At 42.8% G+C, this 14879-nt stretch overlaps 1 protein-coding gene and 1 long non-coding RNA gene across 5 annotated transcripts; one reads left to right on the forward strand and one right to left on the reverse strand.

Annotated features, from left to right (window-relative positions):
* Window positions 1-5263: 5263 nt before the first annotated feature.
* On the reverse strand, window positions 5264-10519 carry LOC110495076 (uncharacterized). 4 transcript variants are annotated; one of them, XM_090195451.1, is made up of 3 exons: window positions 10374-10519; window positions 9322-9475; window positions 5264-7580 (listed from the first exon to the last, which is right to left on the reverse strand). In XM_090195451.1, exons 1-3 carry the CDS (start codon window positions 10380-10382, stop codon window positions 5884-5886), a joined length of 1860 nt encoding a protein of 619 aa, XP_090051577.1. In that variant the 5' UTR covers window positions 10383-10519; the 3' UTR covers window positions 5264-5883. The 4 variants fall into 4 exon arrangements, with proteins under 4 accessions (XP_090051577.1, XP_036796058.2, XP_090051579.1 ...); XM_036940163.2 differs by having other exon boundaries at window positions 9310-9475; XM_090195453.1 differs by having other exon boundaries at window positions 9322-9432; window positions 10374-10464.
* LOC118938194 (uncharacterized) lies at window positions 10504-14522 on the forward strand. The gene is made up of 3 exons (XR_016485706.1): window positions 10504-10877; window positions 11889-11948; window positions 12114-14522. It is a non-coding gene; the product is annotated as an uncharacterized LOC118938194 (long non-coding RNA).
* The last annotated feature ends 357 nt before the right edge of the window (window positions 14523-14879 follow it).

Consider the following 14879-nt stretch of genomic DNA (forward strand, 5'->3'; position numbering starts at 1 on the left):
ATTGTCAGCAGAAGAGCGTTCTTCGTTCTTTTACTTTCCTATTGGACATAGTAATCTCAGTCTGAAATATTATTTCGTTTTTTTTAGATGTTAGACATTCTGAGGATTAATAAAAAACATTGTTTGACTTATTTGGATATACTTTGCTGGTAACCTTTTGGAATCCTTTGTACAGTGCCTTGCGAAAGTATTCGGCCCCCTTGAACTTTGCGACCTTTTGCCACATTTCAGGCTTCAAACATAAAGATATAAAACTGTATTTTTTTGTGAAGAATCAACAACAAGTGGGACACAATCATGAAGTGGAACGACATTTATTGGATATTTCAAACTTTTTTAACAAATCAAAAACTGAAAAATTGGGCGTGCAAAATTATTCAGCCCCCTTAAGTTAATACTTTGTAGCGCCACCTTTTGCTGCGATTACAGCTGTAAGTCGCTTGGGGTATGTCTCTATCAGTTTTGCACATCGAGAGACTGAAATTTTTTCCCATTCCTCCTTGCAAAACAGCTCGAGCTCAGTGAGGTTGGATGGAGAGCATTTGTGAACAGCAGTTTTGTGGACCAAGGCCTACCATCAAACTCAGTGCCTCTTCGCTTGACATCATGGGAAATCAAAATAAATCAGCCAAGACCTCAGAAAAATACATTGTAGCCCTCCACAAGTCTGGTTCATCCTTGAGAGTAATTTCCAAATGCCTGAAGGTACCACATTCATCTGTACAAACAATAGTACGCAAGTATAAACACCATGGGACCACGCAGCCGTCATACCGCTCAGGAAGAGACGCGTTATGTCTCCTAGAGATGAACATACTTTGGTGCGAAAAGTGCAAATCAATCCCAGAACAACAGCAAAGGACCTTGTGAAGATTCTGGAGGAAACAGCTCCAAAAGTATCTATATATATATGTACAACGAGTCCTATATCGACATAACCTGAAAGGCAAGGAAGAAAAGAAGCCAGACTACGGTTTGCAACTGCACATGGGGACAAATATCGTACTTTTTTTTTTTTTTGAATTTTACCCCTTTTTCTCCCCAATTTCGTTGTATCCAATTGTTGTAGTAGCTACTATCTTGTCTCATCGCTACAACTCCCGTACGGGCTCGGGAGAGACGAAGGTTGAAAGTCATGCGTCCTCCGATACACAACCCAACCAAGCCGCACTGCTTCTTAACACAGCACGCATCCAACCCGGAAGCCAGCCGCACCAGTAGCGCCGGAGGAAACACCGTGCACCTGGCCACCTTGGTTAGCGCACACTGCGCCCAGCCCGCCACAGGAGTTGCTGGTGCGCGATGAGACAAGGACACCCCTACCGACCAAGCCCTCCCTAACCCGGGCGACGCTAGGCCAATTGTGCGTCGCCCCATGGACCTCCCGGTCGCGGCCGGTTACGACAGAGCCTGGGCGCGAACCCAGGGACTCTGATGGCACAGCTGGCGCTGCCCGGGAGGCCCAAATATTGTACTTTTTGGAGAAATGTCCTCTGGTCTGATGAAACAAAAATAGAACTGTTTGGCCATAATGACCATCGTTATGTTTGGAGGAAAAAGGGGGAGGCTTGCAAGCCGAAGAATGGACCTCTGACAGTCTCTATGGGTGTGACACAGGGTTCAATTCTCGGGCCGACTCTCTTTTCTGTATACATCAATGATGTTGCTCTTGCTGCTGGTGATTCTCTGATCCACCTCTACGCAGACGACACCATTCTGTATACTTCTGGGCCCTCCTTGGACACTGTGTTAACTAACCTCCAGACGAGCTTCAATGCCATACAACTCTCCTTCCGTGGCCTCCAACTGCTCTTAAACGCAAGTAAAACTAAATGCATGCTATTCAATCGATCACTGCCCGCACCTGCTCGCCCGTCCAGCATCACTACTCTGGACGGCTCTGACTTAGAATACGTGGACAACTACAAATACCTGGGTGTCTGGTTAGACTGTAAACTCTCCTTCCAGACTCATATTAAGCATCTACAATCCAAAATTAAATCTAGAATCGGCTTTCTATATCGCAACAAAGCATCCTTCACTCATGCTGCCAAACATACCCTCGTAAAACTGAACATCCTACCGATCCTCGACCTCGATGATGTCATCTATAAAATTGCCTCTAACACTCTACTCAACAAACTGGATGCAGTCTATCACAATGCCATCCGTTTTGTCACCAAAGCCCCATACACTGCCCACCATTGCGACCTGTATGCTCTCGTTGGCTGGCCCTCGCTTCATACTCGTCGCCAAACCCACTGGCTACAGGTTATCTACAAGTCTCTGCTAGGTAAAGCCCCGCCTTATCTCAGCTCACTGGTCACCATAGCAGCACACACTCGCAGCACACGCTCCAGCAGGTATATCTCACTGGTCACCCCAAAGCCAATTTCTCCTTTGGTCGTCTTTCCTCCCAGTTCTCAGTTCTCTGTATGAGGTTCCAATCTCAACAGTGGAGAAGATGCAAAGAGGAGTCACAGGCTACTTAAAGAAGTGGCTCGGAGTTCCACGATGCCTTACCACCATAGGCCTCTATGGAGATGGTGTCCTCAAGCTGCCCCTCACCAGTCTAACAGAGGAATTCAAGTGTGCAAAAACCAGGCTCCAGATGACACTGAATGAATCTCGAGACCCAGTGGTGAGCAACAACGTGCCGACCTTGGCAACTGGGCGCAAATGGAAGCCAGGAAAAGCAGTCCAGGAGGCAACAGCAGCCCTCAGACATGCTGACATTGTCGGTCATGTTCAGCAAGGGAGAGGAAGCCTTGGGCTAACTAGCCTTGCTGCTTGGAGTAAGGCCACTGCACCAGAGCGGCGGAAGATGGTAGTGCAGGAAGTACGCCATCAGGAAGAGGCTGCAAGGTGGGCCAAGGCAGTCTCTCTTTCCAAACAGGGACAGTGGACTCGATGGGACAGTGTGGAGAAGAGAAAGATCAGCTGGAAGGATCTGTGGGCCATGGAAGCGAGGCGGTTGAGCTTTTCCATCAGAGCAACATATGACGTCATTCCAACACCAGTTAATATTCACCAATGGTATGGTGAAGATCCGGACTGTGCCCTCTGTTCCATGCCAGCCAACCTCAGGCACATTCTCACAGGGTGTAAAACAAACCTCACCCAAGGACGCTACACTTGGCGTCACAACCAAGTCCTTAAAATCCTTGCGTCCGCCCTGGAGGACAAGCGAGCTGCCACCAACTCCCTACCACCCCCAGCAGCATTACACCCCTTACGGACAAACTTTGTCCGCGAAGGGGCTAAACCTCAGAAGAGCGGCCCTACACCATTAGAGCGAGACCAGCTGCGCTTGGCCCGCGACTGGAAAATGCTAGCTGACATTGGCCGGCAACTTGTGTTTCCTCCGGAGATCGCAACCACCACCCTAAGACCTGACATGGTGCTCTGGTCCCGTTCGCTCAAGAAGGTCTTCATCATTGAGCTCACAGTACCCTGGGAGGACTCAGTAGATGAGGCTTATGAGCGAAAACATCTGCGCTATGCCGATCTAGCTGCCGAAGCACGGCATCATGGCTGGAACACAGAAGTCCGACCAGTGGAGGTGGGCTGCAGAGGTTTTGTGGCAACATCTACAACCAGACTGCTTAGAGACCTGGGAATTCAGGGCCAGAACCAGCGTTCGGCAATCAAAGCTGTATCGGAGGCGGCAGAAGGCGGCAGTCAGTGGCTCTGGATGAAGAGGAAAGACCCCAGCTGGGCCCCGAAGTGAGAGGGCCAGGAAGTATGCGGTCAACAATGCTTGACTAAGGGAGGAGGACGCCCCTGCCATGCATAGTCCCGTGGGATGTTGGCTATCAACAACAAGGCAACTCCTATGACTAATTGGGAATTGGACGAAAGCGTAGGATTGATCACCCTGTCGCTGGCCGCCTTTGGGGAGGGTGTATAGTGTGAAAGGCCGAAACACCCTAGGAACCAAAGGTACACTACTGACGATGCGCTCCCCAAATTTCACCAGGCTCACTGTTCATTAACTCTTGGAAGTGCTTGCACAAAGGATAGTAACATCTCATCCTGTGTTCTTGGAATCTTTATATGAAAACCACTCATTTAGAAGGTTAACATCACATGACATCTTTTCACAAATAGTTTAATGTTTAATCACATACGTTTCTCAATATATATATATATGTAAACCTGACAGCTGGGAAATGTACACATTAAGAGATATAGTTGTGTGTCAAACTACTTCGACAGGATTGTTCTTTAAATGTCCACGGGCAATTCCCACATTCTCAAAAATAGAAATGGTTTAACTCTCCCATTTTGGGGATTAAAAAGAAGCTCTTTGCTCTGGTAGACTCTCTCCCTCAATACTGCATGGGAGTTTCTACCAGGTATTTATGACAGTTGTAAAACCTGACGTGGGAGAGAGAGAGAAGGGGGGAGCCACAATCTACACCCAAAAGGCCACATCGTGACAGTGAGAGGAGATCCTCATGGCCGTTTACAGCACAGGAGTATCTGTCTGTATCCTTACTGCTGACTGGGTCTAGGTAGTTATTTTGGTATTTGGGTTGGTGAGACGTTGTCAGAAGACAGGTGGTGCTACAGGTCAGTGTTCTCTTCTTTTCCTCTGTGGAGGAAGACACCTTCACCTGCAGCTCTGAATGATTCTAATGAATTATTATAATTTGATATTATATATTACCTGTAGATATTACCAGTATATATTATATATTACCTGTAGATATTATATATTACCTATATATATTATATATTACCTGTAGATATGATATATTACCTGTATATATTACCTGTAGATATTATATATTACCTGTATATATTATATATTACCTGTAGATATTATATATTATCTGTGACAGTAAGTTGTTCCAGGGCACAGATACTCTGATGGGTGTAAGTCACATTGAAAGAGTTCTGACCCAAAACACCTAAAACAGTAGGAGGCCCATTCATTTATTCAATCAGTTTCTTCTATAATTATTACACTGAACAATAGAAACACAACATGCAACAATTTGTTAGATTTTACTGAGTTACAGTTCATATAAACAAATCAGTAAACTGTTCTAAATGAATTAGACCCTAATCTATGGATTTCACATGACTGGGATTACAGATCTGTTGGTCATAGATCCCTTAAAAAAAGGTAGTCAGTATCAGTGCCAGTCAGTGCCTCAGTATCAGTCAGTGCCTCATGCAGCGCGACACATCTCCTTCACATAATTTGTTTTTGTATTGAATACGTGTCATGGAAATTACCACCAAAGCCTCAAAGTCAAACTGAAATGAATCATTCTTTATTATCAGCAAGCTGGAGAGATTCCAACAAACTTAATGCACCATAGTACACGTCGGTCAGGAGCTCTTTCGGGGCAGTCCCGTTAGTTCTCTTATACACTGCTAACACAGACAAGTTATATTTGCATGATTTACATTGTTCATCATTAACGTTTGGATCCTGCATGTGACTGGAACCGTCTCCTATCTTAACTTATAGAACATATTCTGGGCATTCTGCCAAAGGGTCTGAGGGGGTCATGACCTTGTCCCCCTCATATCTCTACCCATCACCTACAGGAACCAATGTTTGTATGAGACATGATGTACAATTCAAGGCTCTCTCTTCAGACAACATTTCCATCACACATGAATATGCACCTACCATTTTTTAAACATTATTCTACATTTTTTAATGGATAGTAGGAGTTAATGAAATAGATACAGCTATGAACACCCCACGACACACACAGGACTCCTACTTCAAGACGCTTGAGAAATATGGATCCAGAGCTGCATATCATGCTACACAGGTTACCATGGTAATCAGACTTAGTAAACTGTTAGCGAATGGGAGATGGATGACTCTTCACAAGATGTTTTCTATTGAAACTGTATTTAGGGATCTGGAACCGGTGCCAGAGAGAAGGGAGATGAAAGACGACATGTTTGTACTTCCTGGTGTTTTATCAGTGACCCTGAATGAGCAAACCACTTTCCACAAAGACAGGAGTAAGATTTCTCTCCAGTGTGTATTCGCTGGTGTCTAGTCAGCTCTACTGATTGAATGAAGCTCTTCCCACACTGATCACAGCTATAAGGCTTCTCTCCTGTGTGTATGCGTTGGTGTGTGGTCAGGTGTCCTGACTGATTGAAGCTCTTCCCACACTGATCACAGCTATATGGCTTCTCTCCTGTGTGTAGGCGTTGGTGTGTAGTCAGGTCGCCGGATTGATTGAAGCTCTTCCCACACTGATGACAGCTATAAGGCTTCTCTCCTGTGTGTATGCGTTTGTGTGTAGTCAGCGATCCTGAATGATTGAAGCTTTTCCCACACTGATCACAGCTATAAGGCTTCTCTCCTGTGTGTACGCGTTGGTGTTCAGTCAGGGATCCTGAATGATTGAAGCTTTTCCCACACTGATCACAGCTATAAGGCTTCTCTCCTGTGTGTATGCGTTGGTGTATAATCAGGGATCCTGAATGATTGAAGCTCTTCCCACACTGATCACAGCTATAAGGCTTCTCTCCTGTGTGTATGCGTTGGTGTGTCGTCAGGGTGGAATCTCGAGCAAAGCTCTTCCCACACTGATCACAGCTATAAGGCTTCTCTCCTCTGTGTGTTCGCTGATGTGTAGTCAGAGTGAAATCTCGAGCAAAGCTCTTCCCACACTGATCACAGCTATAAGGCTTCTCTCCTGTGTGTATGCGTTGGTGTAAAGTCAGGTGTCCTGACTGATTGAAGCTCTTCCCACACTGATCACAGCTGTAAGGCTTCTCTCCTGTGTGTAGGCGTTTGTGTGTAGTCAGGTCTCCTGATCGAATGAAGCTCTTCCCACACTGATCACAGCTATAAGGCTTCTCTCCTGTGTGTATGCGTTGGTGTGTAGTCAGTTGTCCTGAATTATTGAAGCTCTTCCCACACTGATCACAGCGATAAGGCTTCTCTCCTGTGTGTATGCGTTGGTGTCTAGTCAGGTCTCCTGATCGACTGAAGCCCTTCCCACACTGATCACAGCTATAAGGCTTCTCTCCTGTGTGTATGCGTTCGTGTATAGTCAGGTGTCCTGATTTATTAAAGCTCTTCCCACACTGATCACAGGTATAAGACTTCTCTCCTGTGTGTATACGTTGGTGTCTAGTCAGGTCTCCTGATCGACTAAAGCACTTCCCACACTGATCACAGCGATAAGGTTTCTCTCTTGAGTATACGTGTTTGTGTGTTGTCTGGGCTCCTGATTGATTGAGGTATTTCCCACAATCAAAGCAGGGGTACGGTATCTCACCTGTATGAATTTTCTGATGAGAATTTAAGGTTTTAGAATCAGCTAAACTCTTCCCACACTGAGAGCAGTGGTACAGTTTCTCACCGGTGTGAATCCGCTCATGAATGATCAATTCCTTCTGTTTAGCAAAACTCTTCCCACAGTCAAAGCAGCAGTGGTGAGGTTTCTTCCCTATACATCTCTGCTGGTGTTTCTTGAGGTCTTCTGATCTGGAGGGACTCTGCTCTTTCTCGTCAGCATCATGATGTTGTCGAGGTGCCCCAGATGATAAGCCCCTCCCACTGAGAGAGCAACGATGAGGGATGTCCCCTGTGAAACAAAGACATTAAATCATTAAGTTCTGCAAATATGGGTCCATAAACAGATCGGTATTTCCATTAAATGAATGCCTTTTGCTTCCTTCTGATATTTTTCCAGTAATAATTGTGCACCAATATTCCATTTTAAATCTCTGTTATATGAAATAAAGTGCCATTTAATACAGAACACATCAAATCAAATGTATTTATATAGCCCTTCGTACATCAGCTGATATCTCAAAGTGCTGTACAGAAACCCAGCCTAAAACTCCAAACAGCAAGCAATGCAGGTGTAGAAGCACATGGATGGAGTATTTAATTAATTTGATTTTTTATATGAATAAACACTTGCTAAAGTGACACAATTCAGCATTTTGACAGGTCCCTCCGTCAAAACTTCTAGAAAGATTTGAACCCACCTAATACAATAATTACTCGTAGGTTTACCATCATTGAGTACGGTTACAAGCGCATAATAATATGACTATTGTGAAGTCAATTAGTTTAGGAGTTTGATTTAAACATTGACAAGCTTGGAAAGTAGAACAATTTCCCTCATAAACCTGTTTATATGGACACGGCTGAAATCATGCTAGACTTTGATAAATGCAAAAAATAGGCGATCAAAATAAACTTTCTACAACAGCGAACATGTTATTTTAAGCATATTTGATTGAGTTCAGATAAAAAAAGCTGCATACTTTCAGTTTTTCCTGAACTCACTGCACTCGAGCAAAAGATGTTAGCTGGCGCTGCTTGTGTTAGCACATACACAGATTAAATACACCTCTATAACTCTGATTAAAGTGTTTACATGTCCTAATCATTCTAAAGAATTCTCAGAAAACCAGGTGTTTTTAAAGGTGTATCCTTACTTCGGTTATGACCTTACACCAATTAAGATCAGCAGAGTAAGATGTTTACATGACTAATGACATACTCAGCCTACTGCCATAATCAGTTTAATAGGAAATGATTAGTGTGCATGTAAAGCACTAGTTATTTGGTTACTTTGACAGACATTTCTGAACATGATATATTTCATGTGATTAGTGATTAATTTACGTCTGTCCCTCATTTTAAGGTCTACCCTGTTACATGAACTGAACTCTCTTTTTAATATGGTTAAACTATTCTTTAAAAAAAATTTGGGGAGAATTATAGATATATATTTATTTTTTTTGCAAAAGAAACATTGAACATCTAATAGTCAAATCACAGAGTAAAAGCAGGTGAGCTGGTTCTACTCTTTATCAATGTACTGCTGTTTTGTGGTGGAGAACTGAGGAAGTCAACCCTTCTATCCAGACACAGACATGATAGAGATGTTTTAACAATAACTTTTTATGTGAAGACTGCATTCAATTACTACTTCCTGTTGCACAATACTAGCTTCCATTCCCCCTGTCACAAGCAGATTCATGGCTGATTTAAAGGACTATTTTAGCCATGTAATCTGGTGGTTTTGTTGTTTTCAGTCGTCCCCTGTTAAGTGAACCTGGTTACTTTATTTGGCACTTACTATAGTATTTATTTCTATGTAACCTCTTGAGATGAGAAACTTGTTTTTTATTTAGTTGAGCACTTGCTCTTTATGACAGAATGTTAAAATGATGTGAAATCAAACGTTGTTCTTTTTTTACCAAGTTACACTTCTTAAAATCGACCAGATATTTTAATCAATATATGCTTAAATCAATAATTCGTTACTGAAGCAGACTGTAGTCTCATCCACACACCATGGTTCTTACGTAATGAAATGACATCTCCATGTTCCTCTTCTCCTGTCTCAGTTCCACTCTGCCCCGGTGTTTTTCTGCAGTCGACCAGACCCAGCAGTAATGTACAGGGAGACATTCGACCTGGGGACTCCAGAGGGGTGAAGGGGGACGGGCTAGCTTTGTCCTGTTGGCCACAATAAGTATTCTACATTGATTAACATTAAACCAAATATTTTATTAATTTATTCCAAACCTCTGATTTTGGGTGCATCCCTAGGATATCTCATTTTTCCTCAAATGCTGAATCGTTCACTACTTCCCACTCATCGAAGAGCATTGACTGATGGAGGCATGGGCTAGTTTCCACCATATATCTCATACCAGTAATTTCCTTTCAAACAGCGATGAAGAGGTGAAGCGAGAGGGATAACTGGGCCCAAAATCTGTCTTCTGTTTTATTTGATCGAATATAAAATTCGTAACGATTAGGTTGTTAAGAGTGTATTGATAAAAATAGGACACTTTATATGGTAGTAGTGACTTGTCACTAGTTACCGCAAACAAAGCCATAAACCACGCCCATTTCTACCATTGTCCTTATTAACATGTGATTTTAACCCTAACCTTAACAACACTTCTAGCGTTATGCCTAATCCTACATAAATTTAAATGCTAAATAGAAGTTAGACTCTGTGGCAACACGCATATCTGCCCTCTCGTTGGCTATAATGTTCCCACCTGATCTTGCCTTTTTCCGATTTCCTTCCATTTTTAAAGACATTTATTTTCTTTGTTAGAGCGGCCACTTGAGTATCTGGTCAAATAATGGATAATGTGTTCGAAATCAGCGAAGGAATGTGAACACTTTGGGAGGGAGGAGAGATAATTAGGTCAGTCACAGATTCCTAAACATGATATAGTAGTAGTAGTAGGCTACTTTGTTGAAGAAAAAAATCCCAACAAGTTTTTCTGTCATGTTTTTTTGTCCAGCCGTTTAAACCCAACACATGAATGTGGAGGATCCAAGATGATGAAAACTAGGCCTAGACCTTTTGTACAACACAGCAGGTATATAGACTTACCCGATCCATTGTGGAAGCTATTGTTTATTTGTATGGCATGACATGTTGTAGGGTACAGTTGAACTACTTTGTTGTAGTGTTCAGATAATGACTAGGGAGTTGCTGAGAAAAAAATCCGATTCTCAAGGCTACGACTGATGCGCCCCTAGACCAGAGCAATCGAACATCTATTTAAATATCAAAACTTAAATAAGTTAGAACAAATAAACGTCTCATGTAGCCTAATATTACTTCAGAAAGTTCCTGGATAACATTTGACGTGATCTATAAAAGTGAAGAAAACGTTCAACACCCCCTTTCCCTTAGGATCCTGTTGTCTGATATCGTCTACTTTTACCTGACAGCCACTTGGAACACATGCGCAAAGAGGGAGTATCTCAACAGGCTTCTCTCTCGCGAGGGAGTATCTGGTTCTCGAACAACATTGTCCTTGTCCGCCAATTAGTTCATATTAGTGGGAATCTATTTACACGGAGAGGAATTATGGAAAGATACAACGTTGAGGTAATTGTTCAAATATAAGTATGAATAATTAAAATGTCCTTATACTAAGCAAACCAGACGGCACAATTTTCTTGTTTTTTCAAATGTACGGATAGCCGGATAGTCAGACAGCATTTACAAACAAATAAGTTCTGTTTATTGAGTCTGCCAGAGCAGAGTCAGTAGGGATGACCAGGGATGTTCTCTTGATAAGTGCGCATTTAACTTTTTTCGGTCCTGCTAAGAATTCAAAATGTAATTAGGACTTTTGGGCTTTAGGGAAAATTACATTATTTTCTTGTGGGATGTAGTGAAGTGAAAGCTGTCAAATATATACATAGTAAAGTACAGATACACCCAAAAACTACTAAAGTAGTACTTTAAAGTATTTTTACTTAAGTACTTTACACCCCTGCGTAAGTCTTTCTTCTAAACTAAACTACAGCCAAATATACTGTATTTATAACTAACACCCTTCTGTCTATGTATATAACTTGTATACAATAAATAAACAATAAAGATGCAATTTCAAAATAACAAACAAAGCTATATTGTAGCTATAAAGCAAACGTTAGCTAGCTAATGACAAGCTCATCTCTGCTGCCTGAATGCTTTCACGTTTCTCTCGTCTGGGTTTCTTGTTGTTAGCTAGCACATGGACAAGCAGTAGCATACTGCAGTAGTAAGGCTACACAAATTACCAACATTTTATTTTTACTCTGCACAAATCATTGAGAACAGTCAGCCCTCGAATGCTAGCTAACGAACGTTAGTCTTAATATTACAATCAACTGTCTGTGTGCTGACTACATGTTTAACTAACGTTAGTTGATTGTAACATTTACACGGTCTGTGTGCTGACTACAGGTTTAACTAACGTTAGTTGATTGTAACATTTACACGGTCTGTGTGCTGACTACAGGTTTAACTAACGTTAGTTGATTGTAACATTTACACGGTCTGTGTGCTGACTACAGGTTTAACTAACGTTAGTTGATTGTAACATTGACACTGTGTGTGTGCTGACTACAGGTTTGGACGTCACTCTACAGATGAACCCTCTATCCTGACACCTGTGGAGCAGTGCTGCAGGTATAACATGGTACATGATTAAACATTAAGGTGCAATAAGTTGTGTTATCATGAATATATATACTCACCTAGAGGAGAGAACATGATACATGAAAAATGTAATTTATTCCTCTTCTTTCTCAACTTTCACTTCATTTCTCTCTCGCTCTCTTTCTCCTTCTCTAGGATCCGTCACTCTACCCTCCTGTGTCTGTCTGCGTCTCCTCTCCCTGCCCCAGTACAGTCTGATGTCATGAGGGACTCTCTTTTTCATGATCCTCTATTCCCGTGGCCCCTCTCCACCCTGGACCGTTGCCTAGCGACCGTGCTCAGAACCTTTGAGCCGTTGCCAGGATCAACAGTGGAGCCTCCATGGACGAGGCGAGGATTATGTCACTCATTATAGGACCTTGGTTACACCTGTGACACATGCAGGGTAGTCTCTTAGAAAACAGGATTCCAAATGGGTTCTTCAGCTGTCCCCATAGGAGAACTCTTTTGGGTTCCAGTTGTGTTAAGGTAGGGATGGTATACAAAACATAGCTCTATTTGGTAAAAGACCAAGTCCATATTATGGCAAGAACAGCTCAAATAAGCAAAGAGAAACGACAGTCCATCATTACTTTAAGACATGGTCAGTCAATCCGGAAAATGTCAAGAACTATGAAAGTTTCTGCAGGTGCAGTCGCAAAAACTATCAAGCGCTATGATGAAACTGGCTCACATCAGGACCCCCACAGGAAAGGAAGACCCAGAGTTACCTTTGCTGCAGAGGATAAGTTCATTAGAGTTAACTGCACCTCAGATTGCCGCCCAAATACATGCTTTGGAGAGTTCAACTAACAGACAAATCTTAACGTAAACAGTTCAGAGGAGACTGCGTGAATCAGGCCTTCATGGTCGAATTGCTACAAAGAAACCACTACTAAAGGACACCAATAAGAAGAGGAGACTTGCTTGGGAAAAGAAACACGAGCAATGGACATTAGACCGTTGGAAATTTGTCCTTTGGTCTGATGAGTCCACATTTAAGATGTTTGGTTCCAACCGCCGTGTCTTTGTGAGACACAGTTGGTGAACAGATGATCTCCCTATGTGTGCTTCCCAACATGAAGCATGGAGGAGGAGGAGGAGGAGGAGGTGTGGGGGTGCTTTCCTGGCGACACTGTCAGTAATTTATTTAGAATTCAAGGTACACTTAACCAGCATGGCTACCACATCATTCTGCAGCGATACACCATCCCATCTGGTTTGTGCTTAGTTGGACAATCATTTGTTTTTCAACAGGACAATGACCCAACACACCTCCAGTTTGTATCAGGGCTATTTGACCAATAAGAAGAGTGATGGAGTGCTGCATCAGATGACCGGGCCTCTACAATCATCCAACCTCAACCTAATTAAGATGGTTTGGGATGATCTGGACCGCAGAGTGAAGGAAAATCAGCCAACAAGTGCTCAGCATATATAGGAATCCTTCAAAACTGTTGGCATTCTCTCAACCAGCTTCATGAGGAATGAATCACTCTGTCATTCCTCATGAAGCTGGTTGAGAGAATGCCAAGAGTGTGCAAAGCAGTCTTTAAGGCAAAGGGTGGCTACTTTGAAGAATCAAAAATATACTTTGTACCTAAATTGTACCTAAATCAACCATTTATCGGAACATCAAGAACTTCAAGGAGAGCAGTTCAATTGTTGTGAAGAAGGCTTCAGGGCGCCCAAGAAAGTCCAGCAAGCGCCAGGACCGTCTCCTAATGTTGATTCAGCTGCGGTATCGGGGCACCACCAGTACAGAGCTTGCTCAGGAATGGCAGCAGGCAGGTGTGAGTGCATCTGCACGTACAGTGAGGCAAATACTTTTGGAGGATGGCCTGGTTTCAAGAAGGGCAGCAAAGAAGCCATTTCTCTCCAGGAAAAACATCAGGGACAGACTGATATTCTGCAAAAGGTACAGGGATTGGACTGCTGAGGACTGGGGTAGTGTCATTTTCTCTGATGAATCCCCTTTCCGATTGTTTGGGGCATCCGGAAAAAAGCTTGTACGGAGAAGACAAGGTGAGCGCTACCATCAGTCCTGTGTCATGCCAATAGTAAAGCATCCTGAGACCATTCATGTGTGGGGTTGCTTCTCAGCCAAGGGAGTGGGCTCACTCACAATTTTGCCTAAGAACACAGCCATGAATAAAGAATGTTACCAACACATCCTCCGAGAGCAACTTCTCGGTGACGAACAATGCCTTTTCCAGCATGATGGAGCACCTTGTCATGAGGCAAAAGTGATAACTAAGTGGCTCGGGGAACAAAACATCGATATTTTGGTTCCATGGCCAGGAAACTCCCCAGACCTTAATCCCATTGAGAACTTGTGGTCAATCCTCAAGAGGCGGATGGACAAACAAAAACCCACAAATTCTGACAAACTCCAAGCATTGATTATGCAAGAATGGGCTGCCATCAGTCAGGATGTGGCCCAGAAGTTAATTGACAGCATGCCAGGGCGGATTACAGAGGTCCTGAAAAAGAAGGGTCAACACTGCAAATATTGACTCTTTGCATCAACTTCATGTAATTGTCAATAAAAGCCTTTGACACTTATGAAATGCTTGTAATTATACTTCAGTATTCCATCGTAACGTCTGACAAAAATATCTAAAGACACTGAAGCAGCAAACTTTGTGGAAATTAATATTTGTGTCATTCTCAAAACGTTTGGCCACGACTGTAGATGGTTAATATGATGTAGATTACACGTCATACTGCAACTAAGCACGGGAGGGGTGGGTGGTCACTTATTGGAGCAAATGTGTAGCTCCTGTAAGACATGTTTCTCCATCAATTGTTTCAAACTTATTTTATTCTCATTTCCATGACTATAGCATTGTTGTTTTGGAACTCAGGCGCACAATATGTCCTGGTCTCTTCTACGTAATTCAACTAAACATAATTCAACTC

The sequence above is a fragment of the Oncorhynchus mykiss genome, chromosome 13 (genome assembly GCF_057628025.1).
Source record: "Oncorhynchus mykiss isolate SJ-2025 chromosome 13, ASM5762802v1, whole genome shotgun sequence".
In the NCBI taxonomy this organism is placed as follows: domain Eukaryota; kingdom Metazoa; phylum Chordata; class Actinopteri; order Salmoniformes; family Salmonidae; genus Oncorhynchus; species Oncorhynchus mykiss.